General features: G+C 42.5%; 1 protein-coding gene across 5 annotated transcripts in view; it reads right to left on the bottom strand.

Annotated features, from left to right (window-relative positions):
- Positions 1-27,719, bottom strand: part of FSTL4 (follistatin like 4) — a 398,609-nt gene that overhangs the window by 343,479 nt on the left and 27,411 nt on the right. For all 5 annotated transcript variants that reach the window (XM_077911667.1, XM_077911666.1, XM_077911664.1 and 2 more), the window contains one exon: positions 14,431-14,464. In XM_077911667.1, coding sequence (XP_077767793.1) covers positions 14,431-14,464 — 34 coding nt within the window. The remainder of the gene's footprint in view (positions 1-14,430; positions 14,465-27,719) is intronic.

Below are 27,719 nucleotides of genomic sequence, written 5' to 3' on the forward strand. Positions count from 1 at the left end.
TCAAAACGGCATCTGACAGCCTCAGCATCAAGGAGGCACTAGGGAATAGTGTGGACTATGGCAAATAGGAGAACACGTGCACTCTCTAAGGACATAGCTAATCACTCCAGCCCATTGTTGCCATGAAGTCATGTAGGCCCAGAGTGAATGAAGCATTTCACTTTCACTAAATCCCTCTATTTAGATCTGTATGTACCAGGTCCTTGATTTTAAATGTTGGCAAATTATTCAACTTAAAATGGAAAAATTAAAAAAAAAAAAAACCCTATGAATGTCAACATTATGTAAGTGAAACAAAACAGGACCATGAACTGAATCTGGCCCCTGGACCACCAGCTTGAGACTTGTCAAACAATAGAAATACAGAACAGACACTGGGCACAGGGGTCTTAGGAGAAGCCCTACAAAGAGACAGACAGGCTCTGAGTTCCCCAGGTAGGGTATGAAGTGGCTTGGTGGAAGCTCTGTGGCTTGTTTGGGATCCAAAATGACTCTGAGGGGGCTCATGAGGAATAGTAGTTTGAATCAGTAACAGTGGGTTTAGGCATAAAACAGTAGGTGGGTGTGGAAGAGGCAGGTGTGGACAAAAGTGCTCCCCAGCCCCTTGAACATGGGAGTGGAGCCCCAGAGCCACCAGCATACACAGGGTACAGGGTGAGGCAGCCTATGGGCAGAGTCGCCTGCTCTGGCCATTCTCTGGACACCAACCACAGTGGCCATGTGGTCTTTGCCATTGTGTCTCCTAGCTCACCAAATGGCCCCCCCTCTGAATTCCATGGGAGTGTGGGACAGGGAGAGCCTCACAGTGCCTGTAGCTCACAGTCTGATCAAGAGTTGGAACCAGCACTGTAACCTCTGTTCCAAGGAGTACCCATAGCTTCCCAGTATCTGGCCTCTGACTTACCCTCTCCATCAATCCTTCCCACTGCTCCCATTCCCATCACAAATGGGCCACAGGGACACCTGCTCTTCCCAAACTTTTAAGAGCAGACCATTTAGAAAAGACCTCAGAGCTCTGCCTTAGAGCTGAGAGTCCTGAGGATGGGTTTGGGGGAGGGATGTGCCTAAGGAGGCCACACCAGTGACATACAGAAGACACTGAATATTTCATTACAGTAAGGGCCACTATAAGGACTGCCCACTAGCTGAAGCACCCAACCAGCCAGATCGATGATCCTTCAAAAGCACATGCTTCTTCCTCTGTAAAACAGATCATACTACCTGGTCACACTGGACAATGGAGAGGGTTGGAACAAGTCAACTCAGCAAAGCTGATGGTGTGGCTTTCATGACGGCATTTGTCACCATGTGCCCCCTCCCGCTTGGTCCCTTCCCTTCAACAAGAAAACAATATATGGAGAAGTATTTTAAACAAATGTCAAGGTAAAAAAAAAAAAATTAACTAGAAAATTCAGCCAGAAGATCCACAGGTAGGGGATGCCTGGGCGGCTCAGAGGTTGAGCGTCTGCCTTCAGCTCAAGGTGTGATCCCAGGGTCCTGGGATTGAGTCCTGCATCAGGCTCCCTGCATGGAGCCTGCTTCTCCCTCTGCCTGTGTCTCTGCCTCTCTGTGTGTCTCATGAATAAATAAATAAAATCTTAAGAAAAAAGTATACGTAACTAGGAAATGATGGCTGAGCATCTAGGCATGCTACTCACTGTGCCTCCCTCCAGAGAAGGGAAAACATGGCCCCAGGAATAGGATGAAAAGGAAGGTACTGCAGAAATCCAACCATGCAGAGCTTAGACGTTTATGGACCCTGGCTCAGTCCTCCTGTCTCACCTCTGCCACCCACTAGCTACAGTGCTTCAGACCACTCACTCCACTTGTTCAAGCCTGTGCCTCCACCTGTGAAAATGAGCAATCCTGCAGGGACCTTCCAGATCTGCAGTTAGAGCACAAGGATGATTCCATGAATGGCCACACCAAGAAGCAAGCCAGACATCTCAAGAAGGGCATGACCTCCACCAGGCACAGTATTCAGGCAGGTTGCTTGGTGGCAGGGCTGCAGCCATGAAGGCTGGCTGGAGGCCTGGACCTGGAAACCAGAGAATGAGATTCAGGGGTGAAGTGGTGCCCAGGCCAGAGTGCCAGGCACATCCAGAGGGCTCTCAGATCATGTCACTGGGGCTCAGCCAGTGGCAGCGTGGCTCTCATCGTATTCTGACTGTCTCTGATCCATGACACTGGCATCCTAATGGATCTGCCTGTCAGCTATGGATAAGCATTGAGCTAATAGACGTCAAACAGCATTTGCATTTCTGAGATGGCTTCATCTGCTCCCTCTCCCGGGGCCTCTCCAAACTGGTTTTTGAAATTTGGACAGACGGGTCTGCTCTTGGACAGCTCCTCTTCCAGAATTTCACAGGAAAGAGACAATTATTTAATTATTTCCTAAACAAACAGACAGCACTGAGCTTGTTAAACCACTAGCACAATCACAACCACAACCAGAAGCTGCTTCTCAGCCTTCTCCATCTTGGGAAGGCATGTAAATCCCTGAGAGACACATGCTCCTTGTGGTTTCAATAGCTTTCATTCATTCATTCATTTAGAGCCCACTTCACAATGAATATCTTGTTCATCAGCAGTGCTGCAGAAGGCCATGAGAGATCTGGATGTGGGAGGGCGTCGAGTAGGTTAGCATCTAAAACAGGCGCCAGAATCAACCCATGCTGCTGCCTTTCACCAGAGCTCCGTCTAAGTGATGACGGCAGGGTCAGGATGCAGTTCTTAGTTTGGATTTGAATTCCTGGGACATCTATAGCTAACAGAAAATGCTGCAGAACTGTCTGTCTGGGGAACATCTGCATTTGGGGGTTACTCCAATACAGTACCCGACACAAGGTAATGACTGTATTTTCTGGCTTTCTCTGGCTCTATTTTAAACTGTCATCATTTTAAACCGTGAAATATGTCAAGTGATAATTAAACCTCACCACAGACAGGTACTGTGAAAATGATTAACTTTTACCATTTCCCCCACATACATTTTGAATATTCTGAATCCCCACGGTACAAGATCATTACATTGACAGATGAGAAAAGTTGTCTTTATAATAATTTATTTTTAAAAGAACCAAAACAGGACTAAAAACTCCATACTTTTCCACTGGGTTTTCATTAGAAAACTCCTGCTATAAACTCACATTGAGAGAGGCAGCCTGGTGGGAGGATCTCAGACGAATGATCATCATCTCCAGCCCTGCCCCATGGGCTGCAGGACCTGGGACACACCCCTGGCCACCTCTGAGGATCAATTTCCTCATCTGTCAGATACCAATGCTAATATCCTCCTCTACCTAACGTAGAGGTTTTTATGAATGAGGAAATAAGATGACAAAGAGCAAAAAGCAGCCTAATACTACCCAAATATAAGATGCTATTATTCTAAATTCTGTATATGGAGAAAGTGATTTGTTAGCACAGCTTTACACAACTGCAGCCTTAAAAAAAAACAAAAAAACAAAAAAACAAAAAAACAACTCGTTTTATTTTCACCTGAAGTTTCTAAGTGTGAGATTAGATCTGACCCTATCAGATAAACATCCCCTCTTAGCCACAGGACTCCCATTTTGTGCCCAAATAGTCAGCGACTCACACAAATGATAAAAATTCAAATGCAGCAGCCAAGCAGCTGGATGGGAATGCTGCTTCCAGCAAAAAAAAAAAAAAAAAAAAGAGAGAGAGAGAGCAAATAACTGTTAAAATTAGTAAAACAAACAGATTGAAATGTATTTTTACTCTGACAACTCATTTTCCAGACCTGCGATTATTTTTTTTCTTTAAGGCACATTTCTTCTGAACGTAGAGGCCTTTCTCCCTGACGGCAGCGGACACACACAGGGTCCAGCGACCTGGACCCTGGAGCACTTCAACTGCAGAGCGATAATTCCACATACGTGAATATGAGCATTTCAATCACAGCTAGACAAACAATGCTGAATTTCCACGGAGAATGTGCTCTCCTGACAGACCTCAGTGAAGCCCATTTAAATTCTTTGATCATTTTCCTATTGTGTTCAAAAGAGTCCCCCATCTTTCTCTATTTATAAAATACAACTGCAATGCCTATGTCAGGGGTGCTCATGAGAATTAAGTAAAACACTCGAAGTAAAAATACGTCTATTAAGAACTCTTCCAATCCAGGGAATTCCTATGAAGGCAGTGAAGTAAGACTTTGACCCTAAATTAAAGTATGGGCAATTGAGAAGCTGCCCTAGTAAAAGATGGCTTCTGAACAAGAGCGCTGGTTCCCTGTGAAGCCCAGGTCCTTCATCTGGGTCCCCCGCCCCACCACAAACAGCCAGCACAGTGAGTGCCCCTTCTCCCCATCCCCACCTCCTTCCCACGGAAGAAGGACGGGGGTTTTTAATGAAAAATAAAAAAATAAAGCTTCTGAGAAGCCTCACAGAAGCAAACAATGAAGTCATTTTCAGGGAAGAATCTGAACCTGTGCTTTTGATCCTTATGCCCTCTGGCTAAAAGGCTCAAGAAAGTAGGGTATGTTGGGGGCTCCGAAAGACTAGTTACACTCCCACAGTCTGGGCCAGGGGAGGCTCCATGCACCCCAGCAGGTCACTGCATCTAGCACTGTGGGAGGGGGTGAAGGAGCAAGACACCTCATGGTTGGAGACAGCTGAAATTAAAAAACAAACAAACAATGCAAATGGGCCCTGCTGTCAGGAATCTGGGGTCCTATGCTTACTCCCTCACAAGCTCCTGGTCAGCAGCGTCCAGACCTGGGAGGACCCTGGTTTCCTTCTCCACAAGTTAAGAGGGAAGCCTTCCCCAGAAATGCTGGGGGAATGCTGACTAAGCTCATCTTAACTGTGAGACACTCCAAATCCCTTGGGAGTAGATAACAGACTAGACGATCAGATGTGGAATAACTGAGTAAACGCTAATATGCAGAGTGGACTTTTTTTTTTTTACCTTCCCGTATCCAGGTACCTTAACTGGGCAGAGCCCCAGTTGTCCTTTGGGCCTCCACCTACCTCTCACTCTCTCATGCCATCTTGACTGCAGGGGCTTGGCCTGTGACCTGTGCAGAACCCAGAAACATGCAGCAGCCCACCAGGATCATCACGGATTCAGGATCGGGCACATGATCTTAGCTCTTCTGCAGGAAACACCAGATCAGAAGCTCTCTTTCTTCCACAGGATATGGAGTCCTAAATGGGGAGGCTGGCACTTACCATGTAGAGGAGTCAACCATAAGGGGGTGAATTGAGAAACCAGGTTCTTGTGCCCTATACCAAGGATGCCTGAAGCTAGCACCCTCACCCCTCTACCCTATTCCCAACTGTCCAGTTGCATAAGCCAATAAGGTCCTCTATTTGTTTGAGCTTGTTGGGTTGAGTTTTGCTATTTGAAACAACATGTCCCCTTTGGTAGGGTATGCCATTAAGAACCAAAAGGAAACCCTTTGTCAATATAACCATCCTCTGGAGAAAAGACCCTGAGACTTCACCTCATCCAAAACATTCAGTGAGTTGTTCTCTGGGGCCCCCATATTGGTCTACACCAAGCAAATACTTTCATACATGGTCGTTGGCCCATCTGTGAGATGCCTGGCCAGGGGCAGGCACACCCAGGTGGCCTTTCTGTCAAAAGGACTCTTGTATATCTCCTCAACTGACACATTCACTGATGCACATGCTATGTAAGGCAAGAACCACACCCTGTCATCACTGCACACCAAGTAAACTCCAATCCACCCAAGGAAACTTCCATTAGCACCCAATGAACCTTAAAGAAACCCTAAGAATGGAATTACTTTCCACAGGAAGTTATTTCTCCTTAAGAAGTAATAATCATCAAATGAGTTTCCCAGATGTTGCTTCAGAAGCACTGCAGGGATGACAGGGTAGCTGAGAGGCTGAGAACTCCCCACTGGCCTCCAGAGAACAAGACACGTGGGTGATGGCCTGCCTACATGCCCAGGGGAAGAGCACCAGAGGCCATCTGACCATGGTGACTGTACCTGGGTCTCCATGGCTGCAGGTTACTGTCAACATCCCATGGAGCCAGAGGCCCATCAGAATCTGCTCGTTTTGGGGGCACATGTTCTCTGACTTCTTGGAGAGCACAATGCAAGCTCATAAACTTCCCTCCTGCAACAGTCAACATTTTGCAAAATGCAAACCCCGAAGCATTTCTTGGATTCTAGCGGCAGCCCTGGCCAAGAAGAAATGTGAGTGAAAGAGTGTGTAGAGACCCATGGGACCTCCTGACCCTGCCTGCCTGATGAGCAAGTGCCCTCTCTGAACACTGTGGCTCACTGACCCAGCACAAGCACCAGAGGGCACAGCATGCAGCCCTCAGCATAGCCACAGGAGGCCACCAGGCCGATGGCGGGGCAGCACAGAGCCCCCAGAAGTGAGTGGGACCAGAAAAGAGAGCCCTGGTAGGCCTCATTCATTTTGATGGGATGTCTCACCTTGCAGATTATTTCTAGCTTTGGCTCTGTTCCCACTGAAGTGGAGAGATTAGACATTTGTTAAGAGACAACACAATCTGAAAATAGGAAGGCAGGTTTGTTTTGTTTTGTTTTGTTTTGTTTTTTTTGGAAGAGGGTTTTAAAAAGATGAATTAATTCTCACGACAAGAAGAGAATTAGAACATAATGGCCAGTTGGACTCTGTACCTCATTTTCTAATAAAGAAAGACAGCTGAACCGCAATGAGACAAAAGAGGCAGAAACAAATGCCTTTCAAGTCACAGATAATTAACCCCAGAGGCTTGCCGATGGCACAAGAATATTGCTAGGGCAAATGGCTCAGCAAGTCCAGAAAAGAGCTTCCATGTTTATACAGAGAAGACAACTTCAAGGTTTCCTGAAAAGCAGGGCCATTCCTTCTGGCTGATGGCCAGGCACCAGGTGAAGATGGCAAATGTCGACCCTCACCATGGGCTCTCAGAGAAAGGGGCAGGCCTGCAGGGCAGAGACAGGCCATGGTAAGTCTACAGGGAGTGCGGTCTCCCCATCTCTGGGCCACAGCGGGCAGGCTCAAGGCACCGCAGGGCACGGCTGTCTCATGAAGGGTTCACCTCACTGTCCCTATATGGTGGCCATCTATTCAGGTGTTAGGACTCCTTAGACAACAGAGCTCTTCCCCTACAAGTTCCAGATAGGGACCCATGCACAGTGTGTGGTGACAGCCCCAAAGAGACTTCGTGACAGGCACAGCTCCCTGCACAGGCGTCAGCCACCCTGCCCAGACCTCCCAAGGCCCTATGGTTCGCCACCAGTACCACAGAGCCTAGCTCACCTGCACCAGCAGCTTGTCAGTACCCATTAGCTGAGGGCCCCCCAAGTCCTCAGAAAGAGCATAGCAGCTCTCTGACCATGCTTGTGAGGAACGCAAGCCTTCCTAGGGCTCCAGGGAGAATAAGTGCAACAGGTCGGATGGATGGGGTAGGGGCAGTCCCGGAGCCACGGGACCTAGGCCAAATAACCCAGCAGCTCCTTTAGCTGTGATTTTGCCTTATGACAAGTGGAGATATGAAATCAAGGAAGGTTGGCCCTGGGATGTACCAGGCAACTAAGGCTTCAGTGCTTGCTGTGTGTAAGGGGAGGAGAGGCCACAAAGAGCCTTGTTCCCTGCTCTCCCAGGGCTCACCCTACACGGCACCATGAGAGCTTCCCCTAGAGCACAGGCCATAAATGCCCACAATGGGTCCTGCAGTGCTGAGGCCCTGGGCAAAGAGTCACCCACGTGCAGTTCTAACAGCAGCATGAGCAGCTGCCATCATCAGCCCAGAGCCATAGCCAGCAAGGTCCTGCTTCTTCCAAATCACAGGGGAGGGCTGAAATGGCCCAGGGGCTAGGAGGGAACAGCCGCTAACCCAGAGCCTGGCAGACATCTGATCAAGGCAGATCGTGTGCAGGGACCAGAATGAGAACTCAGGCTCATTCAGGCTGTCTTAGCCACTACTAATCTTTCCAGGCCCAGGCTTTCAGAATGACCTCAGGTAAGCTCAGGGAACAGAAGCCTGGGGAGACCCACAGCCTGAGACTCCTCTGGCTAATGCTGGGCATGATCCCTGGCAAATGCCCTTGTGTTCACTCCCTCCAGTTTATTCCAGTGCAGTAATTGAAGGGTGGGTAACTGTCATGCTCAAGTATAATTCTGACCCCGCTGCCCAGGGAAACTTGAATCTGGGAAGAGAAATTTTGCATGTGTTGTCCTTAAGCTCTTAAAGACATCACCAAGAGAAAGTTGTTTGGTTCTTTTGATTGTGAAATCGAAGAATTTGAGCAAAAAGTTCAAGACTCTGACAGAAGAAAGGATGGAAAATGGACTAATTTCCAGATAATTCTTCATGGTCAATAGGCCACATGATGCAAAGTAACACTCAGTCAGCTTAGAAACAGAGGGATGGACTTGGTGACCTGAGACATTCCTCACTCTATGTCTAAGGCCAGATCTACACATGCAAGATAGGAAGAGACATCATAGAGATTACCAACCTCCAACCTCACCATGCCTTGATGCCACTGCTCACGCTGTGCCAAGGGCTCTCCACACCCAACCTCTCCCCACGACATCTCCACGAGCCCATGAGGCACAATGGTTGCATGCTGCTCAGCATCCTTTCTCTGAGGCCCAAATATGTACCTATTCCCTGGCATTTGAGCAAAGGTGATTTTACAGACGCCAAAGAGAGCCCATGTAATGTCACCCGGCCAATCACAGTATCCCAACCCCTCCCTGCCGCAGGTGATTGGTTTGTGGCTTGAGTCGTGACACAAAGCCCGACCAATCAGCATCCTTGAGGGGAGCTTTCCAGTGTCATTCTGAGGGTAACAGTTGCACCTCAGGGTTGGTGAGCAGTCAGGACTGAATTGGGACGCTTGTAGCGGTCCTGCTAGGCTTCATGGAAGAGGCCAGCAAGCCAAGGGTGGGAAAGAGAGGGAGAAGCCTTTTATTAGCTGACCTTTTATCCAGGTCCTCCTTTGGATTCTGAAGTCTCATGAGACTTTCAGGCTTTAGCCAGGGGCGAACTGGCTCACTGACTGTAATCCAGACTTGGGACTAATGGTCTGGACTATTACAATGCCTTTGTTTTCAATAAGACTGTGTAACACACCTAAAGCCCAAAAGTGAGCAAGGAGAGAGGTGGGACTCTACTGCCTGCCAATTGGTCATGATCAAAACTGGGTATCAAATCACTGTACTCAACCAGAACACACCAGCCAGCTATGTCATCCACTCCTCATCCACTCAAGCCGGGGCAAGTAGGTAAAATATAGTTTTCCAGTGACTGCAAAATGGCAGCAGTACCCAGAAGAGTCCATTTCTGTGGGGCCAGAAGTAGAAAGACAGAGATGTCCCTCTTACCTTTTTTGAGGCCCAGGGGCTGTAAGAGAGAACTAGCAAGCTCCACCGTATGTGACGGAGGGCAGAATGGTGAAGGAAACTGCAACTCTTTCCCCAGATTGCAGCCTTGATTCAAAAAAGACCTACTACTCCAGGCACTGTCAAATTTGGATGGCTCCCTTCTAAACTCCCTGCCTCTGCAGCCATTAAAGAAGTTACCTCAAAAGAAGCTAGGAGTTTATTAATCTGTTTTATGGAAGAGAGTCAGCCAGTTTACATTATACCAAGACAGATTATGGAGGCAACTAAGAGATCCAGAAAACATCTGCTAAACAAAATCAGAATTAATGGTAAACAGAATGCAATTCTTGATAGCTGAAGTTCACCCAGATGCAGAGGACTATAAAGGGGCTATTAGAGGCAGCTCCAATTAGGAACTAATTCCAAGGGTTTTCAGAAAGGGAGGCTCTAGTCACACGGTGGGTACTGGCAGGTGATGTTTATTTAGGAGATATCCATTGCTAAGGAGTCACAGCCACCCAGGCTGTGAGACTATCCCTCCCCTCTCTCTTTTTCTGGGAAGACAGCAGCAGCCCTGCTCTCAGGTCTCCCTCACAGTCCTGCTAGAAGCCAGGCCAGGCTGCTCTAGACTAGAAGGTATGAGTGAGCCATCCCTGGGAGGGTGGATAATACAATATGACGTTGGTTCCCACCCCAAAACTCACAGCCTCTAATCATAACACAATCGCAGACATCTGGAATAGTTTCTAGCTCACCCCATGTTCCTGAGAGATGGCTGACAAGGGCTGAATTATCCCGGCCACTTGCTCAGCTCACTCAAGTGTCCTCTCCTGGCTGTAATTCAATGTGATGGACTCAGTTAGAGAAAAGTACTGGTTTGAGCAGATGAGTTCTGGCAGTCACAATCAGCACCAGCCCTCGGAGTGGACAGGGGAGTGTCTTGGAGAGGTGAGGTTGGCCCCTTTGGCTGAAGCCTTAAAAGTTGAAATTAAATTGTAGGTATCTACAGGGAAGTGTAAAAACACACGCAATGGGAAGCAGATGAAGATGCAGCCACCTCTCCTTCCCTATGCAGCTAGCAAAGGTGGGTCCCAGGGCACAAGGTCAATACAGGACTTGCCTTGTCAGCTGGGATAGGCATGTGCCCTTCCCAGAAGACAGCCTACCAGTCCCGCAGTCCTGCCACACTTACTGATACTATATATTTCCCTCCAGGTTCTCCTGAGAGCCCTGCCCCATATCTAACTTGGAATCAAAGAACCCCTGGAGAGTTTTCTTCCAAGAGTCCTTCTCAGCTCTCTGGCCTTGGCAGTGGGCATGAATGTACAGAAAACTGTACAGGAGAGAGGATCAGCACAAGAAAGAAACACTGGTTCAGGGGGAGTCCTTGTTCCCACAAATTAGAATGGAAAGGAAGGAAGGAGTCTCATGTGTGAGGTCCTCTCTGCTCTCCTCCTATCATGGGTTGCTGAGGGTCACAGGAGGGAAAGAATGTAAATGCTCTCTGAAAACTCGAGAACTGAGGAGTCATCATCATTATTACTAGGTCACCATTCTGTCCATGCAAAGCCCTTGGAAGTTACTGGTGCCGAGTCCTAGGCTCATCCTGGGCATTGAGGAAGCCTTCCCTCTGCCTGAACTCTCTAGAGCAGGATTTGCAAAGGACATTGCATGGAACACCAGCCCTGAGATGATCAAATACAACAAAAGTAAGACACCATGGGAAACTAAGTTTGGGAAATGCTCCCTTTTGAGAGTCATATTTAGCATCTTATAAGTCTAAGAGGTTCTGCAGTGAAAAAAAAATCTCAACAACTAGCTCAATATTGAGTCCAGCACTCAAGAGTATTATTTTCCTAGGGCTGCCACAACTAAGTTCTACAAACTGGGTGGTTTACAACAAGAGAAATTTATTTTCTCATAGTTCTTAAGGCCAGAGGTCAGAAATCTAGGGGTTGGCAGAGCCATGCTCCCTCTGAAGGCTTAGAGAATTCTTCCTTGCTTCTTTCTAGCTTCTGGTGGTTGCCAGGCATCCTGGCATTCCCTGGTCCATAGACTCATCACTCCCATCTCTACTCCATCATTACATGGTGCTCTCCCATGTTTTCTTCTTCTGATATTACTTATTGGATTAAGTCCCCTCCTAAAAACCTGGATAATCTCATCTTAACTTGATTGTACATCTGCCAAGACACTATTTCCAAATAAGGTCACATCCACAGGTTCTGAGTTAGGATGTCAACATATCTTTTGAGGGGGACACATGAAGCTTATCTGAAGATGGAGCACTTTGATCAATTAGGAATATCCAATGGATATCCACAGAACACTCCATAAAAAGTGCCTTTCTAGAGTCAAGGCACTCAGTGTTTCACTTGTATATCACTGGAACAGAATCAGAGTGAAAAGATCAAGCTACACAATTTAGCAGTGTGTAGCTTGCACTTAATTCAGAAAACAATTGTTGAGCAACTAGAATCTTGGACTAAGGCCATGAAGAATCTGGAATGAATAAGGTGAGGCTCTCTGTTCTTAGGAAATGACCTGATAGGATCCCTTAACTCCAAGAAAAGGTAGGGTAAGCTAAACAATTTAAGAAAAAGTTGGAAGGTATGAGGGAGAGGTGGCATTCAACAAAGATGAGGGACTAAGAGCACTTGGGGTGCACATATAGTATGATTAAAGCTAGAGGCCAGAGAATGGGCCACAGTCTAGGAATCATGACAAGGCTGGAAATCAGGCAGGGAGAAGGTCTAAGACACAGAGTACATTCAAGTTTCACTAAAGATCCTCAACACCCCCAGGACTTATCCTCGACTCCATTCACACTGCTCATCTTCTTCCCTCTCACTTCTTACTTCACAGACTTAGTCAACAGTTTCCAAAGATCATGTAGCATGGACTTGAGGTTGGTCACCCACTTGTACCACTGAACCTGGGATGGAGAAGGAACTCCTCAGTCAGATGTATGATTAAAACAAAAAAATAGGAAGACATCTTGGATCGTGTGACCCAGAGTCTACCTTCCCCAGACCTCTCCAACATGCCCCTGGCTTGCTGTATTGGGCAGAACAATTCAGTGTCACTTACTTGCTCCTCTTTCATTTCCAACTATGAAACAACCTTAAGTGTTTATTATGAGACAATAATGTCTTATTTTTGTCTGTAGGAATAATAATTTATTGAAATATTCAGAGCATTTCTATAATTTTTCTACTTCTATACTCTTCTGGAAAAGACTAACAATCCCACCATTCAAGCAAGTGAATTCTCATGCCTGAAAATACTTGGAAACAACCTGTAAGGTCCTTCCACAACCCTCCCCCTCCCCGGGCGCCCCGGCCGCCACCAGGTTATAAGCATTGGCATCAAGGCCTAAGCTATTTCAGGAACTCTCAAACACTCAACTTTGACAGAAACAATCAAGAAAGACATCAGTTCACAATGGGGGGAAAAAGTTTATGTGATGTCAGGACGAATTTGTCAGTACAATCAAACCATATGCTCCCAGTCAGCCAGTTGTGAGAGCTGCTACTGCCAAAGAGAAGGAGGTTATGGATGAGGAGAGCACAACTCAACCACCCCTCTGCTCATCCTTCAACAATGTCAATCTTCCTGTGGATTTGGAGCCTGGGGTTCAATCAAGCCCTTCAATGCCTCTGAGCAAAAATATACATGGTTCTCTCATGTCCTAGCCTTACTATTTAGAGACATTTTTAACACAAGGCAGGTGACATTCCAGAGCAGTTAGGTTTATGTGTGATTCTATAGCACAAATTAATTCCTAACATCCATACTCTGGGCTACTGACATGAATTAAATAACATTCAGAACCAAGTTTCATGCTGATTTCTCTGCTTAAGGCTAGTTCTTTCCAAAATTTACATGGTCATCAATAAGAAACATGTCCTTTTGGATCCACCCATGTCCATGCAATTTCATTTGTTTTTGATACCGAAACAACGCAGTCCACCCTACAGATGCAGTTCAGAGGACACTGAGCCCAAAACCAGAGCCAATGGCAAATGGGAATGGAAGCCACAAAGTTCATCCTAGAGCCACATTACCCAGATCCTTTGAATCCAGGGTTCCAGCCCCATGGGTAGCAGCAAACAACCAGTTAGGTTAGTTTACCAATACAGATTATAGAAGGTTTAGGTCTCCAAGCTCTAGAAACATACTGATAACATGGCCATTCTAGGTCTTTCATTATGGTGCTTAAAATAAGAACTAATTAGGAGCCAGCCAAGGATACATTACATTTAGGAGTCAGAATGCAATTTGCTCACACCTTTTAGATTGCCACTCTTTTGGAGACAGTGCTATGGAGAAGTTTGTCGTTAAGGCTAAAACCAAAGGCCAGACCCTAGAGCAAGAATTCAGTTTGATTTCTGACTTCCTCCTCCTATCCCTGCAATAAAGAGATGACTGGCAAAGATTACACAAACCGTAGAAAAGACATCTTATTAGACAGTAGGTATTGCTGAAAGTGAGTAAGGGCAACTTCAATTTTCACTAAAAGATTTCAGAAATTACCACCCATACATACTTACCTCAGAGACTGGAAAACAAATGTGCCAGGAGAATTGGCGAGGAAAATGAACATAATGGAATTGTTTCAAAGGGGAAATTAATTGGTTACTTCTCTTTCAGCTTAACTAAAGCTGTAAAAATCTAATCACAAATATTTTTCACAGTGGGATATTCTCCCAGTTACTGAAATACTTCAAATCATAAACCATTTTTTATTGTTGATATTGTTTTTGCCAGGTGAAACCAAATAATTACTTCAAACTCCACTCAAAAATGAAGCTTCTCTCAAGACTGCAAACATGATTGTGAATAAGACAGTTCCCCAGATCCCACTTCTGATATTTAGAAGTCGAAGACATAGTTCTCTCAAGAAATTCTGGCTTTCAGTTCTTACAGTCCTTAGAGGCCAGTGCCAGGCAGCACCCAGAAAAGGCCACATGAAATTTCAAAGAACAGGCTGACCACAGTATGAAGTTCATCCTAGCTTCAACAAACTACTTCCAAAATGTCAACACTGAGAATGAAATGGGTATGAATGAATTTTCCCTACCTTCTCTTCTTGTGACTTCAAAGCTTCTGGACTCCTGCAAGAAAAGAAAGACTTATGTTTTTGAAGAATAATTCATATGTATAGATACTTGCAAATATCTCACCTCTGCTAGCCATTAATTCACAAAAAGAAGAACAAGTTCATAAGAACATGGCATTCAGCAACATTGGGTCTACTAAACTCTCAACATACACACTTGTAAAAGGAAACAACTTGTTGCTTTGGGGCCTTAATCAAAAAATATATTAATTATTCAAATTATTTTTTAAGAGAGGGAGGGGAGCGGGCTAGAGGGAGAGGGAGAAAGAGAATCTTCAGCAGGTCCGTGCCTAGTGGGGAGCCAGTCTTGGGATTCCATCTCACAAGCCTGAGATCATGACCTGAGCTGAAATCAAGTTGGATGCTCAACCAAATGAGACACCCAGGTGCCCCAATCATTCAGTTTTTAATGAACAGAGACAACTCTCATGGTCTTTCTTATGTGGAATCTGGACTGGTACCAAGCATCAAGGAAGACCCTGTCCCAGACTGATACTACATCTTCCAACTAGACTGTAGGTTCTATAGGGCCTGGGGCAAACAGAAGCAGACAGAAGCTAGAATTATCTGATCTGAAGTAGGCTGTGATTTGTGGTTTCATAATGAATACCATCATTGCTCCTGAGTGGGTCAGTGGCATGATCTAGTTGACTGTGCTCAACTTAGTAGTCTCCAAAGGGTTGAATCTTACAGACAATTTGGACAGGCAGTCCATGCCACTGGACTCAATTAAGTCCATGCCTTGGGTATTTTTTTTTATTCAATTTCATCTTCCCACTATGCATACAGCAGTAAGCAAAGTGTTTGAGAGGAGGTTACATAAGCCAAACAGAATTACTGCACTGAAAACATTCATAGCTGGAAAAAAAAAGAGAGAGAGAGAGAGAAAAAACATTCATAGTTGAACAGGAGGCTACAGAACAAACACAAATTACTGAGAAGTAAAGGGGTGGTTTTACCTTGAAAAATACCAGTATATTCATGTTCAGGCAGATACATAAAGAAAAGGGTTTTTTAAAAGAACCTTTGAAATAGCACTGCAGAATGGGCAGGCTTTCAGACAGAGGTAAGGGAGGGAGGGTACAGCAGAGAGAGAGAAAGGCTTAAGAAAAGGCAAGGTAATGGGTATGCTCAGGAAGCAGAAAAGGTCCGGTGAGAAGTAATACGGGGGAAAGCCTGGAAACATATACTGTAGTTTCACAATGAATAAAAAGTACCTACAAGTCATCATAAATAACTGGTTTAGGGTAAAAAGTCTAATATTGAGAGTAAGTTGAAAATCCATGCTAGTAACCAAAGAAGAGAAAATAAAATATCTAACTTGGGCCAACTTCTTGCCATTATGACCAAGAAGACCATTTAGCACCAGCACTTTTTTTTTTTAGCAAATGGCATTTTCTTTCACACCTTAGCATTCTTGTCTAGCATCCTTTGGGGTCAAAAAGCAGAGGCAATAGGAGGGATGAAACGGAGGAGGCACTTGAACATTTATCTCCCACCCCCTAAACCCCCACAACTTATATTCTATGACTGCCATCTCTGTAATGAGTCAAAGGCCTAAGTGGAAACCAATGGAACCAGTGGCCCAACAACACAGCACAGTTAACCAAATTAGCTTCTATAATGATGGTTCTTGAGGAGGTACTCACTAGGTCAGGGTTCAGAAGAGGGACCATGGAGAGTGGTGTTAGAAGAGTAAGGCACATCATGCAAAAAGCTAACCCAGCCCTTCCCACACTGCTCCTCAGCTCTCTGTGCAGGGCCCAGCACCACACCCCTGGAAATAACAAGTATTTTCAGAAGAGGGGAAACTCATGAGCAACTTGTATATATCAAGAAGAAGACTTTACGGATGTTTTATTGCAATTGTACAAAACATAAATTCAGGGAAAGCTGACATCTGCATAATGTTGTATCTTTTTATCTAACAACATGGTATTTTTAATCATTTGCTCAAGTAGACTTCTATTTCTTTCAAGAGTATTTTATAATTTTCCTGTGTGTCTCCTGAATATTTGTTTTGTATATATTTTGTTATCATAAATAGAATTTCTCTTTCACTTTATCTTGTAATTGCTTTTTGTGTGTATGATTACAATTGATTTTTATATATGGATTTTTAACCAGCCACTTGACTAAACTTCCTATTGTTTGTCATAGTTATTCCATGGAGTCCTCTGGGGTTTCCTTTTATATATTTATGTAATCTTTAAATAGCTATGATTTTTCTCTCTTTCAATTCTTAGGTCTCTCGTCTTTCTCTTGTCTTATTGCTTTAGCTAATTCTTCAATCTAATATTAAGTGTTGTGGAAACTTGGCACATCCACGGGAATTCTGGTCTTATTTTTGACTTCAGGAAGAAAACCTTTAGTGTTTTAGTGTTTAGTGTTTTCCTATTAAGGGAAACAAAATGTTGGCTTTTGGCCCAAGGTAGGTTAATCATATTAATGAAATCCATGCACATTTTACTGAGTCTTTGAAATAAATGGATGTTCTAACTTGTCCTTTTACTTGTTTATTTATTGACTATTTCCCTCCACTGGAATGTGAGTTGGGATGGCGCCAGGATCTTTTTCATTCTTGTATCCTCAGTGCTATCTGACAGAGATATTACTATATCAGTAATACAATAGAGCAGACATTCAATGCATATTTGTTGACTAAAAAATAAAATATGTGTTGAATTTTATCAAAAACTGTTTCTGAATTTGGGGAGATTATCATGATTCTTTTTCTCCTTAGCTCTAGTAGAATTCATGGTATTCACCTATCTCTGTATTTCTGGAATAAGTATTTCTTAATCATGATACACTTTTTAAAAAATATTGATGGATTCTGTTTGTTAGAATTTTAAATATGTTTTGCATTAATATTAATAAATGAGATTGCTTTATTATTTTTAGGTGCAATTTTTTTCTCAGATTTAGGAATTAAAATGATACCAGCTTCCTATAATCAATTCAGAAGTTTCCCTTTTATTATGCTATGAAATAGTTTAAATAAGTGGAATTAACTGATCTTTAAAGGTCTCTTCAACTTCATTTCTCACATATTGATTAAAAGGTGAGGAAATAAAAGGTCAAAAAGGTTAAGATTGTCCAAGTTCTCACTTAGAGGTTAGTGGCCAGCTGGGATTTAAATTTCAAAGCTTATGCACATAACAAAGCTTATGCACATCTCCACTTAATTCATAGAGGTAGTGTGAAATTAGATGAGAGATACTTCTACTTCAGGCTATGAAAGAAGAACAAGCATTAGACCAATCCTGCTAAAAGCAACTATAAAAGTTGGATTTTAAATAAGTTTTTGAAGGTGTGTCAGAGAAACAAATGCAGCCAGAACTTAAAGAGCCAATATTCAGAGAACAGAAAGGTCCACTGAGGTGCTAATCTTCCCCTTGGGGCATTGGTCCTTTTGCATAGAAGCCAAAAAAAAAAAAAAAAAGAGCTGAAAGAAATTTCACTGAGTTGGGAAGATACCAGAGTCAGGGCTACCAAAGCATCTAGAACTTAAGGGTATGAAATCTTAGAAAAGGGAACCAGAAATAAGTGAGCCCAATAATCTGTACTCAGCTGCCTCTTGAATTATATGATTATGTCTGAGCTGTACATATAAAGTGCAAGAGGATGAGAAATAAGAAAAAAAAATCAGCCTCAAATGAGCTGAAAAACTAAGCATAGATTTTGGTACTTATCATGGTGCTAGGGGAATAAAAATTAGGCTTTCCAAGAAAAAGTGGCCCTGGTATATGCATCTGACTTTTAATTGGTATCATATACTCTCTAAGAATTTCTATTCTTAGCAGATCAAGATGATTTGCCAGTATTCTATGTCTAACAAAGAAAAAGTAAATCCTCTCTGGAAGACAAAATTATTCACAGATTTATAAGCTTTCAAACATAATGTCCAACACTCAATCCACAATTACTAGGTATGGCAGAAAATGAGATCAAATGACTAAAATTCAATAAAAAAATACAGGACAGTGAGACCCACACTTTAATCAGATCTTAGAATTATCAAACACAAGTTCTAGAATAACGATGACTCATTTGTTCAGGAAAATAAAAGTTGCTGAGTTTCAACATAAAATTGCAATCCATTAAAAAGGAATCAAGTGAAATTTCTAGAACTTAAACACAAAGAATTCAACAGATGGATTTGAAAGAAGATTAAACACAAAGTGAAGAATAATAATATGGGAACTAGATCAGCAGAAAAACAGACTAAAGATCTGAAAGGAGAAAATAAAAAGTGAAAAATAAAGAGTATAAGAGACATTAGAGGAAACAGGGAAAACATCCAACAAGCATGTAATTTAAGTTTCAAAGTGAAAGGAGGGAGAAAATAAGGCAAAATAAGTATTTGAAGAGATGTCGATTGAGGATTTCTCTGAAATTAATGAAAAACATTAAGCAAAAGATTTAGCAATCTCAAAAAAAAAAGATTTAGCAATCTCTACAAACCACAAGAAAGACAATACACAAAGAAAACTAATGCTTGGTAGTCATAGAGAAATAGTCTAATATTCAATGACAAAAAGAAAATCTCAAAACTAGGCACTGGGTGGGTGGTGGGGATGGAGAGGACTTATCATCCACAAAGGAGCAACAATAAGACCACAGATGACTTTGCAGAAGAAAATAATCAAACTGATAACAGAAATGAAAATAATGGAATGATACCTTCACAATTCCAAAACCTAGAATTCTATCTCCGGTGAAAATATGGGTATACACAGGGCAAAATAAAGATATACCTAGATAAACAAAAACTGAAAAAATATACTGCCAGCAGATCACCACTAAGAGCAACATAAGGGAACACTTTGGACAAAAAGAAATTTTTTTCAAATGAATGCATACTTATGCAAGAAGGAATAAAGAGCATTGGTATGGGTTAAAAATGGATAAATCTATTTTTGGCTGCTTAGCACAACAATAATGCTCTTTAAGGTAATATATTTTGTAGAAAATGCATGACAATATGATCACAAAAGGTTAGGAAGTCAAACATAACTGAAATATCAGAATGGCTTTTTACTGTTCAAAAAGTGGTAAAATTAGTGCTATGAGACCAAAGGAGTTGGATAACAAAAAAATCTGATCCAAAGGAAGACAAGAAAGGGTAGGAAAAAACAGAATAAAGAATATAGATAATAACGTGCTAGATTTAATTCCATTTAAATAAAAGTAGACTAACAATTCAACTAAAATACAAAGATTGACATAATACATAAACTAAAACCCAACAATATGCTGCTTACAAGAAACATACCATAAATAAAAGGATACAAAAATGCCAAATGTAAAAAGATAGAAAAGATAAACATTATTAATTCCAACCAGGAGAAAGCTGGTGTTGATAAGAGACTCCAAAAGGAAGAATTATTATTAGTGACAAAAAGGGATGGTTCATAATAATAGACAATTTAACAGGAATATATATAGCAATTCTAAACTTGTAGAAGACCAATAGCATAGCTTAAACATCAAAAAGTCAAAACTAAAAGTAGAAATGGAAAAATCTACAGAAATGGTCCAAGAATTGAGGAAACATCTGTCACTAAGTGACAGACTAAGTAGACGAAATAAATCAGCAAGGATCTACAAAATTTGAACCTCGCCATTAACAAACTTGACCTACATCTATCTCTGAAATAAAGAGAGGAAAGAAGGAAGGAAAAAAAGAAAGGAAAGGAAGAAAGAAAATGTACACAGAATTTGAAATGGAGCAGGAAACCACACATACTCAGTTTCTGGGTTGGTGACAAAGACATACATCAAACACTCACCAACAACTGCACATTCACCTCAACTGTCTGTTCAACATTTATAAAAACTGATCATATGCTGAGCCATCAAGAAGTACCGGCAAGTTTCAAATTACTAAAATCATAGAGTACAAATAGAGTTTTGTGACTATAGTGAAATTAAATTGGAAGTCAATAATAGGAGGAGATGGAGAAAAATCTCCAAATATCTGACCCATTGATTTAGAAGTATATCACATAATTTCCAAAAGAAAGTCACAAAAAGAAGTAAGGTATTTTGGCATGAGGGACAATTGAATTATTGCATCTAAAAAACCGTGGGATGTGGATAAAGCAGGACTTCTAGGGAAATATAACCTGAAAAGCATATGTTAGAAAACAATAAAGGCTAGAAATCGATGACCTAAGCCAACTGTCTCTGAAAGCTAGGAGAAGGACAATTTAAGCCCACAAAAAGTAGTAGGAAACAAATATGATAGGAGCAGAAATCAATGAAATAGGGGAAAACATATATCATAAAACTTTAAAGCCAAAAGTTGGTTCTTTGAAAAGATGAATAAACTTGATGGATCCCTAAGAAGCCTAAGGAAGGAAAGAAGGAAGGCAGGCAGGCAGATGAGAAAGGAGGGAGGGAAGGAGGGAGGAGAACAGGAAGCAAAGGAGGACACAGAATTTGAAAATGAGCAGCTAATCACACATACTCAGTTTCTGGGAGGATGACAAAGGTGTCAATAAAATATGATGGGGGAAAGGATGGCTTTTTCAACAGAGGGTGCTAAATCAATTGGATATCCATATGGAAAAAAAAAATGAATCTCAACCTCCTGTCTTGCAACATACATAAAAGTCACTTCCAGGTGAACTGTAGATGTAAATGTGAAATGTAAAATAATTATGTCCCCAGAAGATACCTTAAGAGAGTATCTTCATGACTTCTAAAGCAAGTGAATATTTCCTAAATGGGATATATGAAAGGTAGCACCATAAAGGAAAAGAACGATAGGCTGGACTTTATTAAATGAAGACTTCTATTCATTAGAAGACGGGATTAAGACAGTGAAAAGCCAAGCCACCAGGGGAATGTGTTTACAATACACAGACCTGACAAAGCATTTGTGCAGAATATAGAAAATACTTGTGCAAATAAACAAAACAAATACAAGTCATATACTTGAAAAATGAGCAAAGCACTTGTAAAAGAACTTCACAAGTTAAGACCACAGTATGAAACTGCTATATACCACAGGAAAAAAATGTTTAAAAACAACAGTAACATCAAATGTTTACAAGGATAGGGAGCAACTATAATTTTGTACTCTTGAGGAACCAGCCCCAGCAAGACTCTCCTCACTGGTCTGAGTGTTTACCAGGCTCCCTGCTGTGGGCACTCTTTGTTATCTCAGGGGTTCCTTTTTTGCCTTTTTAATCCTTTAATACCTGTTTAACCAATTCCTTCTATTAATTTTTTTTAAACCAGTGTGAATTATTTATTCCCTGACTCAGTGGTTCCTCTCCTGGGTGACTCCCCAACAGAGGCTGGTCTGCATGAGCATCAGTGTACACAACTCAGCATGGCACCTAACAGACAAGAACAGGGACTCAGCCAGATGCCCCCCAAAAGAAGCACGTATAGATAAATGTTGGCACATCCATACAATGGAAAACTTCACAGCTATGACAAGCAACAGAGGCAGTAACTTAAATCAGTCTCACAGATGGGACTTTAACTTTCATGTGGAGTGAAGGAAAGCAGAAACAGAACAGTACAGTTTGTAGGATTTTATTTTTATAATGTGCAGAAACAAAGAAAAACCATCTCAGGTGAGAGGTTGGTGGTCACCTCTGAGAGGACAATGACTAAGGGGACACCAAGGAGGTTTCTGGGGTTCTGGGAATGTTCTTGGTTATGACACTGATGGAGGTCACATGGGTGTGTCCACCCTGTAAAGATCCATTGAGCTCTACACAGAAGATGCGTACTCTTTCCTGTCTGATATGCTTCCATTAAAATTAAAAGATGAAACAGAACAAAGTACCCAACTGTACAACTCAGAAGTCTGGTTTTTTTTTAAAGATTTTATTTATTTATTCATTAGACAGAGAGAGAGAGATAGAGAGAGAGAGAGGGGCAAAGACACAGGCAGAAGAAGAAGTAAGCTCCCTGTGGGGAGCTGGATGTGGGACTCAATCCCAGGACCCCAGGATCACGCCCTGAGCCAAAGGCAGATGCTCAACCAATGAGCCACCCAGGCATTCCAGGAGTCGGTTTAATGGACTAAATCACACTCCCTAATATAAGATGAGGAAGTTTCTACTGAGGGAAAGGCCGAAGTGTGCTCACCATAATGAGTGTTAAGTGGCCAAGTCAGGTCGACACCTAAGTCTCATGAATCCTAGCACCACACTCTGCTGCCTTAGAGCAAATGCTCCGCCAGTACTCGGGAGCTCTATGACAGGGATTGAAAGGTGAGACTCTGAAGTTGGAGGTATGTAGGCTGGATCTTGGCTTATTCTGGCCAGCCATGCCCCTACCACCTTCAGTCAATGCCTTCATCTGCCTAAGCCTCAGTGTGTTCACCTATAATAAAGGTAGGTGTGGTACTTTCTCCTCATAAGAGCCGTGCTGGTCACCAGGGGAAATAATAAGGAGCCGGACCATGCTTAGCATGGTAAGTGACACACAGGTGTCCTCACATGGTGACCATCATCACTGCTATGACCACTAATGGAGGTAACCAAGGGGAGATAGGACAGGGTCATTTGGGGAAGGCAAATTAGCTCAATGGCTCCATCAATTATTGAAGCTAAACAACAACCTGCTCTCTAGTACTTGAGAAAGCAACCCCCCAAAAGCTATAGCAGAATGGTGCAGAACAAAATTCACTGGCATAAATAACACCACAGTCCTGGATACATTGCCTAAGGAAGAGATTATTTGCTGCCGAACCTTCAAACCAGATGGTTATAAATGAGAGTTAGCGCATGGGCATTACTTAATGACTACATTTCTTTAACTAAAAATCTAATTTTATTATGGTATAAATCACACTTTCTTGAAGTAGGGAATTAATTTTAGATTTTTCATTCACTGTTCATAACCTTTCCATGAATTTGACAGCCAAATCATTTTAAATGTCATTTAACCAATACAATACAACAGCTTTATTCCTCATTGTACCCTTCCTGAATCCATTATCTTCCACTATAATGGAGAAGAACTTAAGTAAAAAATTACCATTCCATAAAGCTGTATTTTACTGTGCAGTTCAACTGCATAATCTTTATTTTTGAATCAATATAATATGAGTGCTGAGTAATACTTTTCATAATCCAAAAATCTATTACAGATTCTCAGCTACCAAAAAGTAGTCTGAGAGCAGCTCAAAGAATATAAAATGAGGATCCTCAGATTCCATCCCTGGATACTTGTCGCATTCATCTGAGGCCATGTTCAGGAGCCTGAGGCTGTGTGTCAGGCTCAGGAAAAGGATGGTGGAGCCCAGCCACAGACCAAAGGTATGCCTCCTCATTCACGGGTCCTGCCATCTTCAGGTAGAGGGAAAGCCCCAGTCTGTCACTGAGAACATGAATGGGATTTGGTGGCTTCTGGGAAAATGTTGGCTCTGGGGGTTAGGAAGATGGGCATCAAAAGCAACCACTACCAGGAAGAGAATGACACAAAAGCACCAAGCGGAGTGGAGCTCAGCAGGGCCAGGTCTTCACACATGAAACAGATGTGAATCTGGTGCAGATGTGGCATAGCCCGCTGAGGCGGCCAGCTGCTGGCCCTCTGCCCACGCCACTGTCCTGACACGGATTCCAGGACACATAGTGTCTTGGTCTGGCATCAGAGGAGCGGGAGAGGCCCCCTGCTTCAGAGAGCCTCAGGCCCAAATGCCTGAAGAAGCTACACAAGGAAGTCCGCGAGTTCGATTTATAAACCATAAACCAGTTGAGATCAAAGCTTTGCTAACATTGAGCACTAATCATTGCTGAAATTCTGACATCTACATTCTAAGTTTTTCTTATCTGAGATGCTCTTAAAACTAATGCTTCTTTAACAACCTTTCTTACAGTTTTTCATTTATTCATTTGAATTTTAAAAACTTTAACCACTTTCATTTTTGCTAGCAAGACACCATTCTGCAATTAAAGTCTTCACTTGGACTGACAAAATACAGCTAAATAAAGTGATGCCTTATGTAGCATGTATTCCATTACCGGCTCCCATTTACTGAGCACAAATCAACCGTTTTGTACACTTTATCTCATTTATATGGTTCAGTAAAAGGCGGGAGGAAAACTGCTGCATTGTTAGATTTCTCAGCACATCATGTCTGGTCTTCAAAGCCAGATGACAAGAGGATTAGGGGATTAACCCTAAACTCAAGGGCTAGTGTGAAAGCCAAGCTGAATTATCCAGCAAACAACAGGATTTTGGAGGGTGGGGGGTATAATCTGAACATCTGCTGCCTCCCACCATAAGTGTGGAACCTGTGGCAAGCTCTCTAGGAAAGGTCCAACCAAGGAGGTGCGGGCTCTTGAGAAATACCCCCTAGTCGAGGGGTCAGAGCTCATCTTTGAACCTTGCATAGAACAGAATCACATGCCCAGGAGCCCTGGAGGGTAGAAAATGTGTGTCCTCTCTAGTAAACTGCCTTAATGCCTTCAAGGTGCATTAAAGGGGGCAGAGGAGCAGCCAACAGCTGTAAGCCTCAATAATGCTCAGGGAACTAAGGAAGTTGGGCACAGGGCATGGGCCCTTCCACCTTCAGCCAGCCCTGCCCACATGCTGCCTTATCAGGTGAGGCCTCACTTGCCCTTCTCAGGAGACTGGGAAAGGAAAGGGTGGCTGGCCCTGGGCATGGCCACACAGGCAAAGGAAGTGACCTTCTCCAACATTCTGGGGCTGAACCATGGAGATACATTTAGCAAGCTCTTTCTGTGTCCTATCCAACAAGAAATTGGCCAGTGTAAGGAAACTGGTATTTACATAGGAACAGAAGGTTTATAAAGACAGAAGGCAGAGACGATGTATGAGTGATTTTGAAAAAAAAAAATGGTAAAGAAATCTCTGTACAATTAAGGCACAAGGCACTGGTTAAAAAATTTAAAAAGCATAATTATGAACCTGCAAATACTTCCCTTGTGGCCCACTTAGGAGGAACATCAGTTTTATTATGCCCACAAGGGACAATGTGAAACAAGACCCTCACAGCCTCCAGGGGATCTGAGGGACTCCCTGATTTTACTAGTAACTGCTCCACCAGCTCCAGCCTTGAAGGAATCACCCAGATACTCCCACTTCAGTTGACCCATCTGTAAAATGGGAGACCAGACAAGCCAGTCAGGATCAATTAGGGGACATCTCAGAACCAGGGGTTGAGTCTAACAGGCAGCTCCACTCGGTGCTTTCCGATGGGGAGCACAGAGTGACCCATACAGGAGAAAGCTGTGATACTCTGAAGAGAAAAGGTATTAATAGTGGTTACAAGACACCAGAGAGAAAATAAAGTATGAGGATATTTCCCGTTTTGGGAATAATTGCCTTCAGAATTTAAGATAATTTGGACGACAGTTTTCTTGGTTTTATTACTAAGGCATGAATAGAATATCATATGAGGATTTAGGGATTTTAAATTTGAAGTATTATTTAAAGCTATATGTTAAAGGTTATTCATGTACAATTAAAAAAGAGAAGTTGGCTCTGAATTTAAGGCTGTCTTCTGTGGTGAATCTACCAAAGCGACAACACAAGTAAACACGAAATCACATCTGAAGGATTAAATGTCAATGACTCATCGATCAGTCCACCTTGTTCAACATCATCACCAGCACACAGACTGAGACCAAGGAAGAAAGAGGGGGCACTTGCCAGTTTTCTCTGACAACTCAACAAATTAAAAACTAATTGACTTTTTGATTTAGAAAGTAATCCAGTAATCCAGTAATCCAGGCAGTAATTTCTGCCTCAGAAAAAGCAATCACGGTGTGTAAGACCATCCTGGCAGCATGGGGCTCTAACTCCCCACCTGAGGGTACGATTCATGAACAGCTGATGTCATCTCCAAGGAACACCAGCCGGCTTGACAAAGCCCAGCCTGTTTTGTACAGAGCTAGTTAACCACAACAAGTGATAGTCGGACTAGATTGCCATTAAGAGAGTGGCATCTGTCTCCCCCACTGCCCATGCTCATTCATCTCTTACCCCCACACAGAGCCTGGCATATCATAGATCCTAAAACAAACTTATTGTAAGAATGGAATCAGATTATTTCAAGATCTCCTGGTGAGAACAGGGGGCAAGTGAGGTTCTCCACGAGGGTCATGGAACACATTGGTTGTCATGGAAGCCTGGCTTTCTAGACTTTTCCTTTTTCAGATAAGTTTACACAGAAACAGGGACACCCTAGGACGCCTTCCTCATTCTGAGAGGCTTCATGTCCACTAGTTGTCCTACCAAATAAGCCTCTCCCCTGTGCTGGCTCAGTTCCAGCAGACCACATGCTGTAGGAAAATCAAGAGCACTTTGTGGGTGTTTGGGAAGACAGATGGGAGTGAAGACAGATGGCCTTTGGGAGCAAAGGGGACAGAAGTTCACATTTTAATTATTCATTATACCCTCCAGGTACCAGCCAATAGATGATGTAACTTAATATCAACCTGTTTAAGATGATATTCAAATCTGCCACTTTTTTTTTTCCGTGCCAGCTGTAAGACCAAGATGAGATTTAGAATAACCTCTACCTAAACAAACCAACCAGAAAAAGGAGCCAGAAAAAGAACAACCACAAAACCCCAAACCAGTGGAAGGAAGAAAAAAATAAAGATCAAAGCAGAAATAAGATAGAAATTTAAAAAACAAAAGAACAGATCAATAAAACCAGAAGCTACTTCTTTGAAAAGATCAACAAAATCCATAAACCTTTACCCAGATTCATCAAAAAGAGAGAAAGGACTCAAATAAAATCAGAAATGAAAGAGAAGAAAAAACAAACAGTAGCAAAGAAATACAAACAATTATGAGAGAATAATATGAAAAATTATATATCAACAAATTGGACAACCTGGAAGAAATGGATAAATCCTAGAAACATAAAACCTGTCAAAACTGAAGCAAGGAGAAATACACAATCTGAACTGACTGGTTACCAGCAATGAAATTGAATTAATAATGAAAAAAAAAAATCCCAACAAATGAAAGTCCAGGACCAGCTGGTTTCACAGGTGAATTCTACCAAACATTTAATGAAGAGTTAATACTTATTCTTCTCAAACTATTCCAAAAAATAGAAGAGAAAGGAAAATATCCAAATTCATTCTATGAGGCCACCATTATCCTGATACCAAAACCAGACAAAGACCTCACAAAAAGAACAGAACTAGAGACCAGTATCTCCGATCAATATAGATGGAAAAATTCTCAACAAATTAGCAAACTGAAATCAGCAATACATTTTTAAAAATCATTCACCA

The sequence above is a fragment of the Canis aureus genome, chromosome 10 (genome assembly GCF_053574225.1).
Source record: "Canis aureus isolate CA01 chromosome 10, VMU_Caureus_v.1.0, whole genome shotgun sequence".
Lineage (NCBI taxonomy): Eukaryota > Metazoa > Chordata > Mammalia > Carnivora > Canidae > Canis > Canis aureus.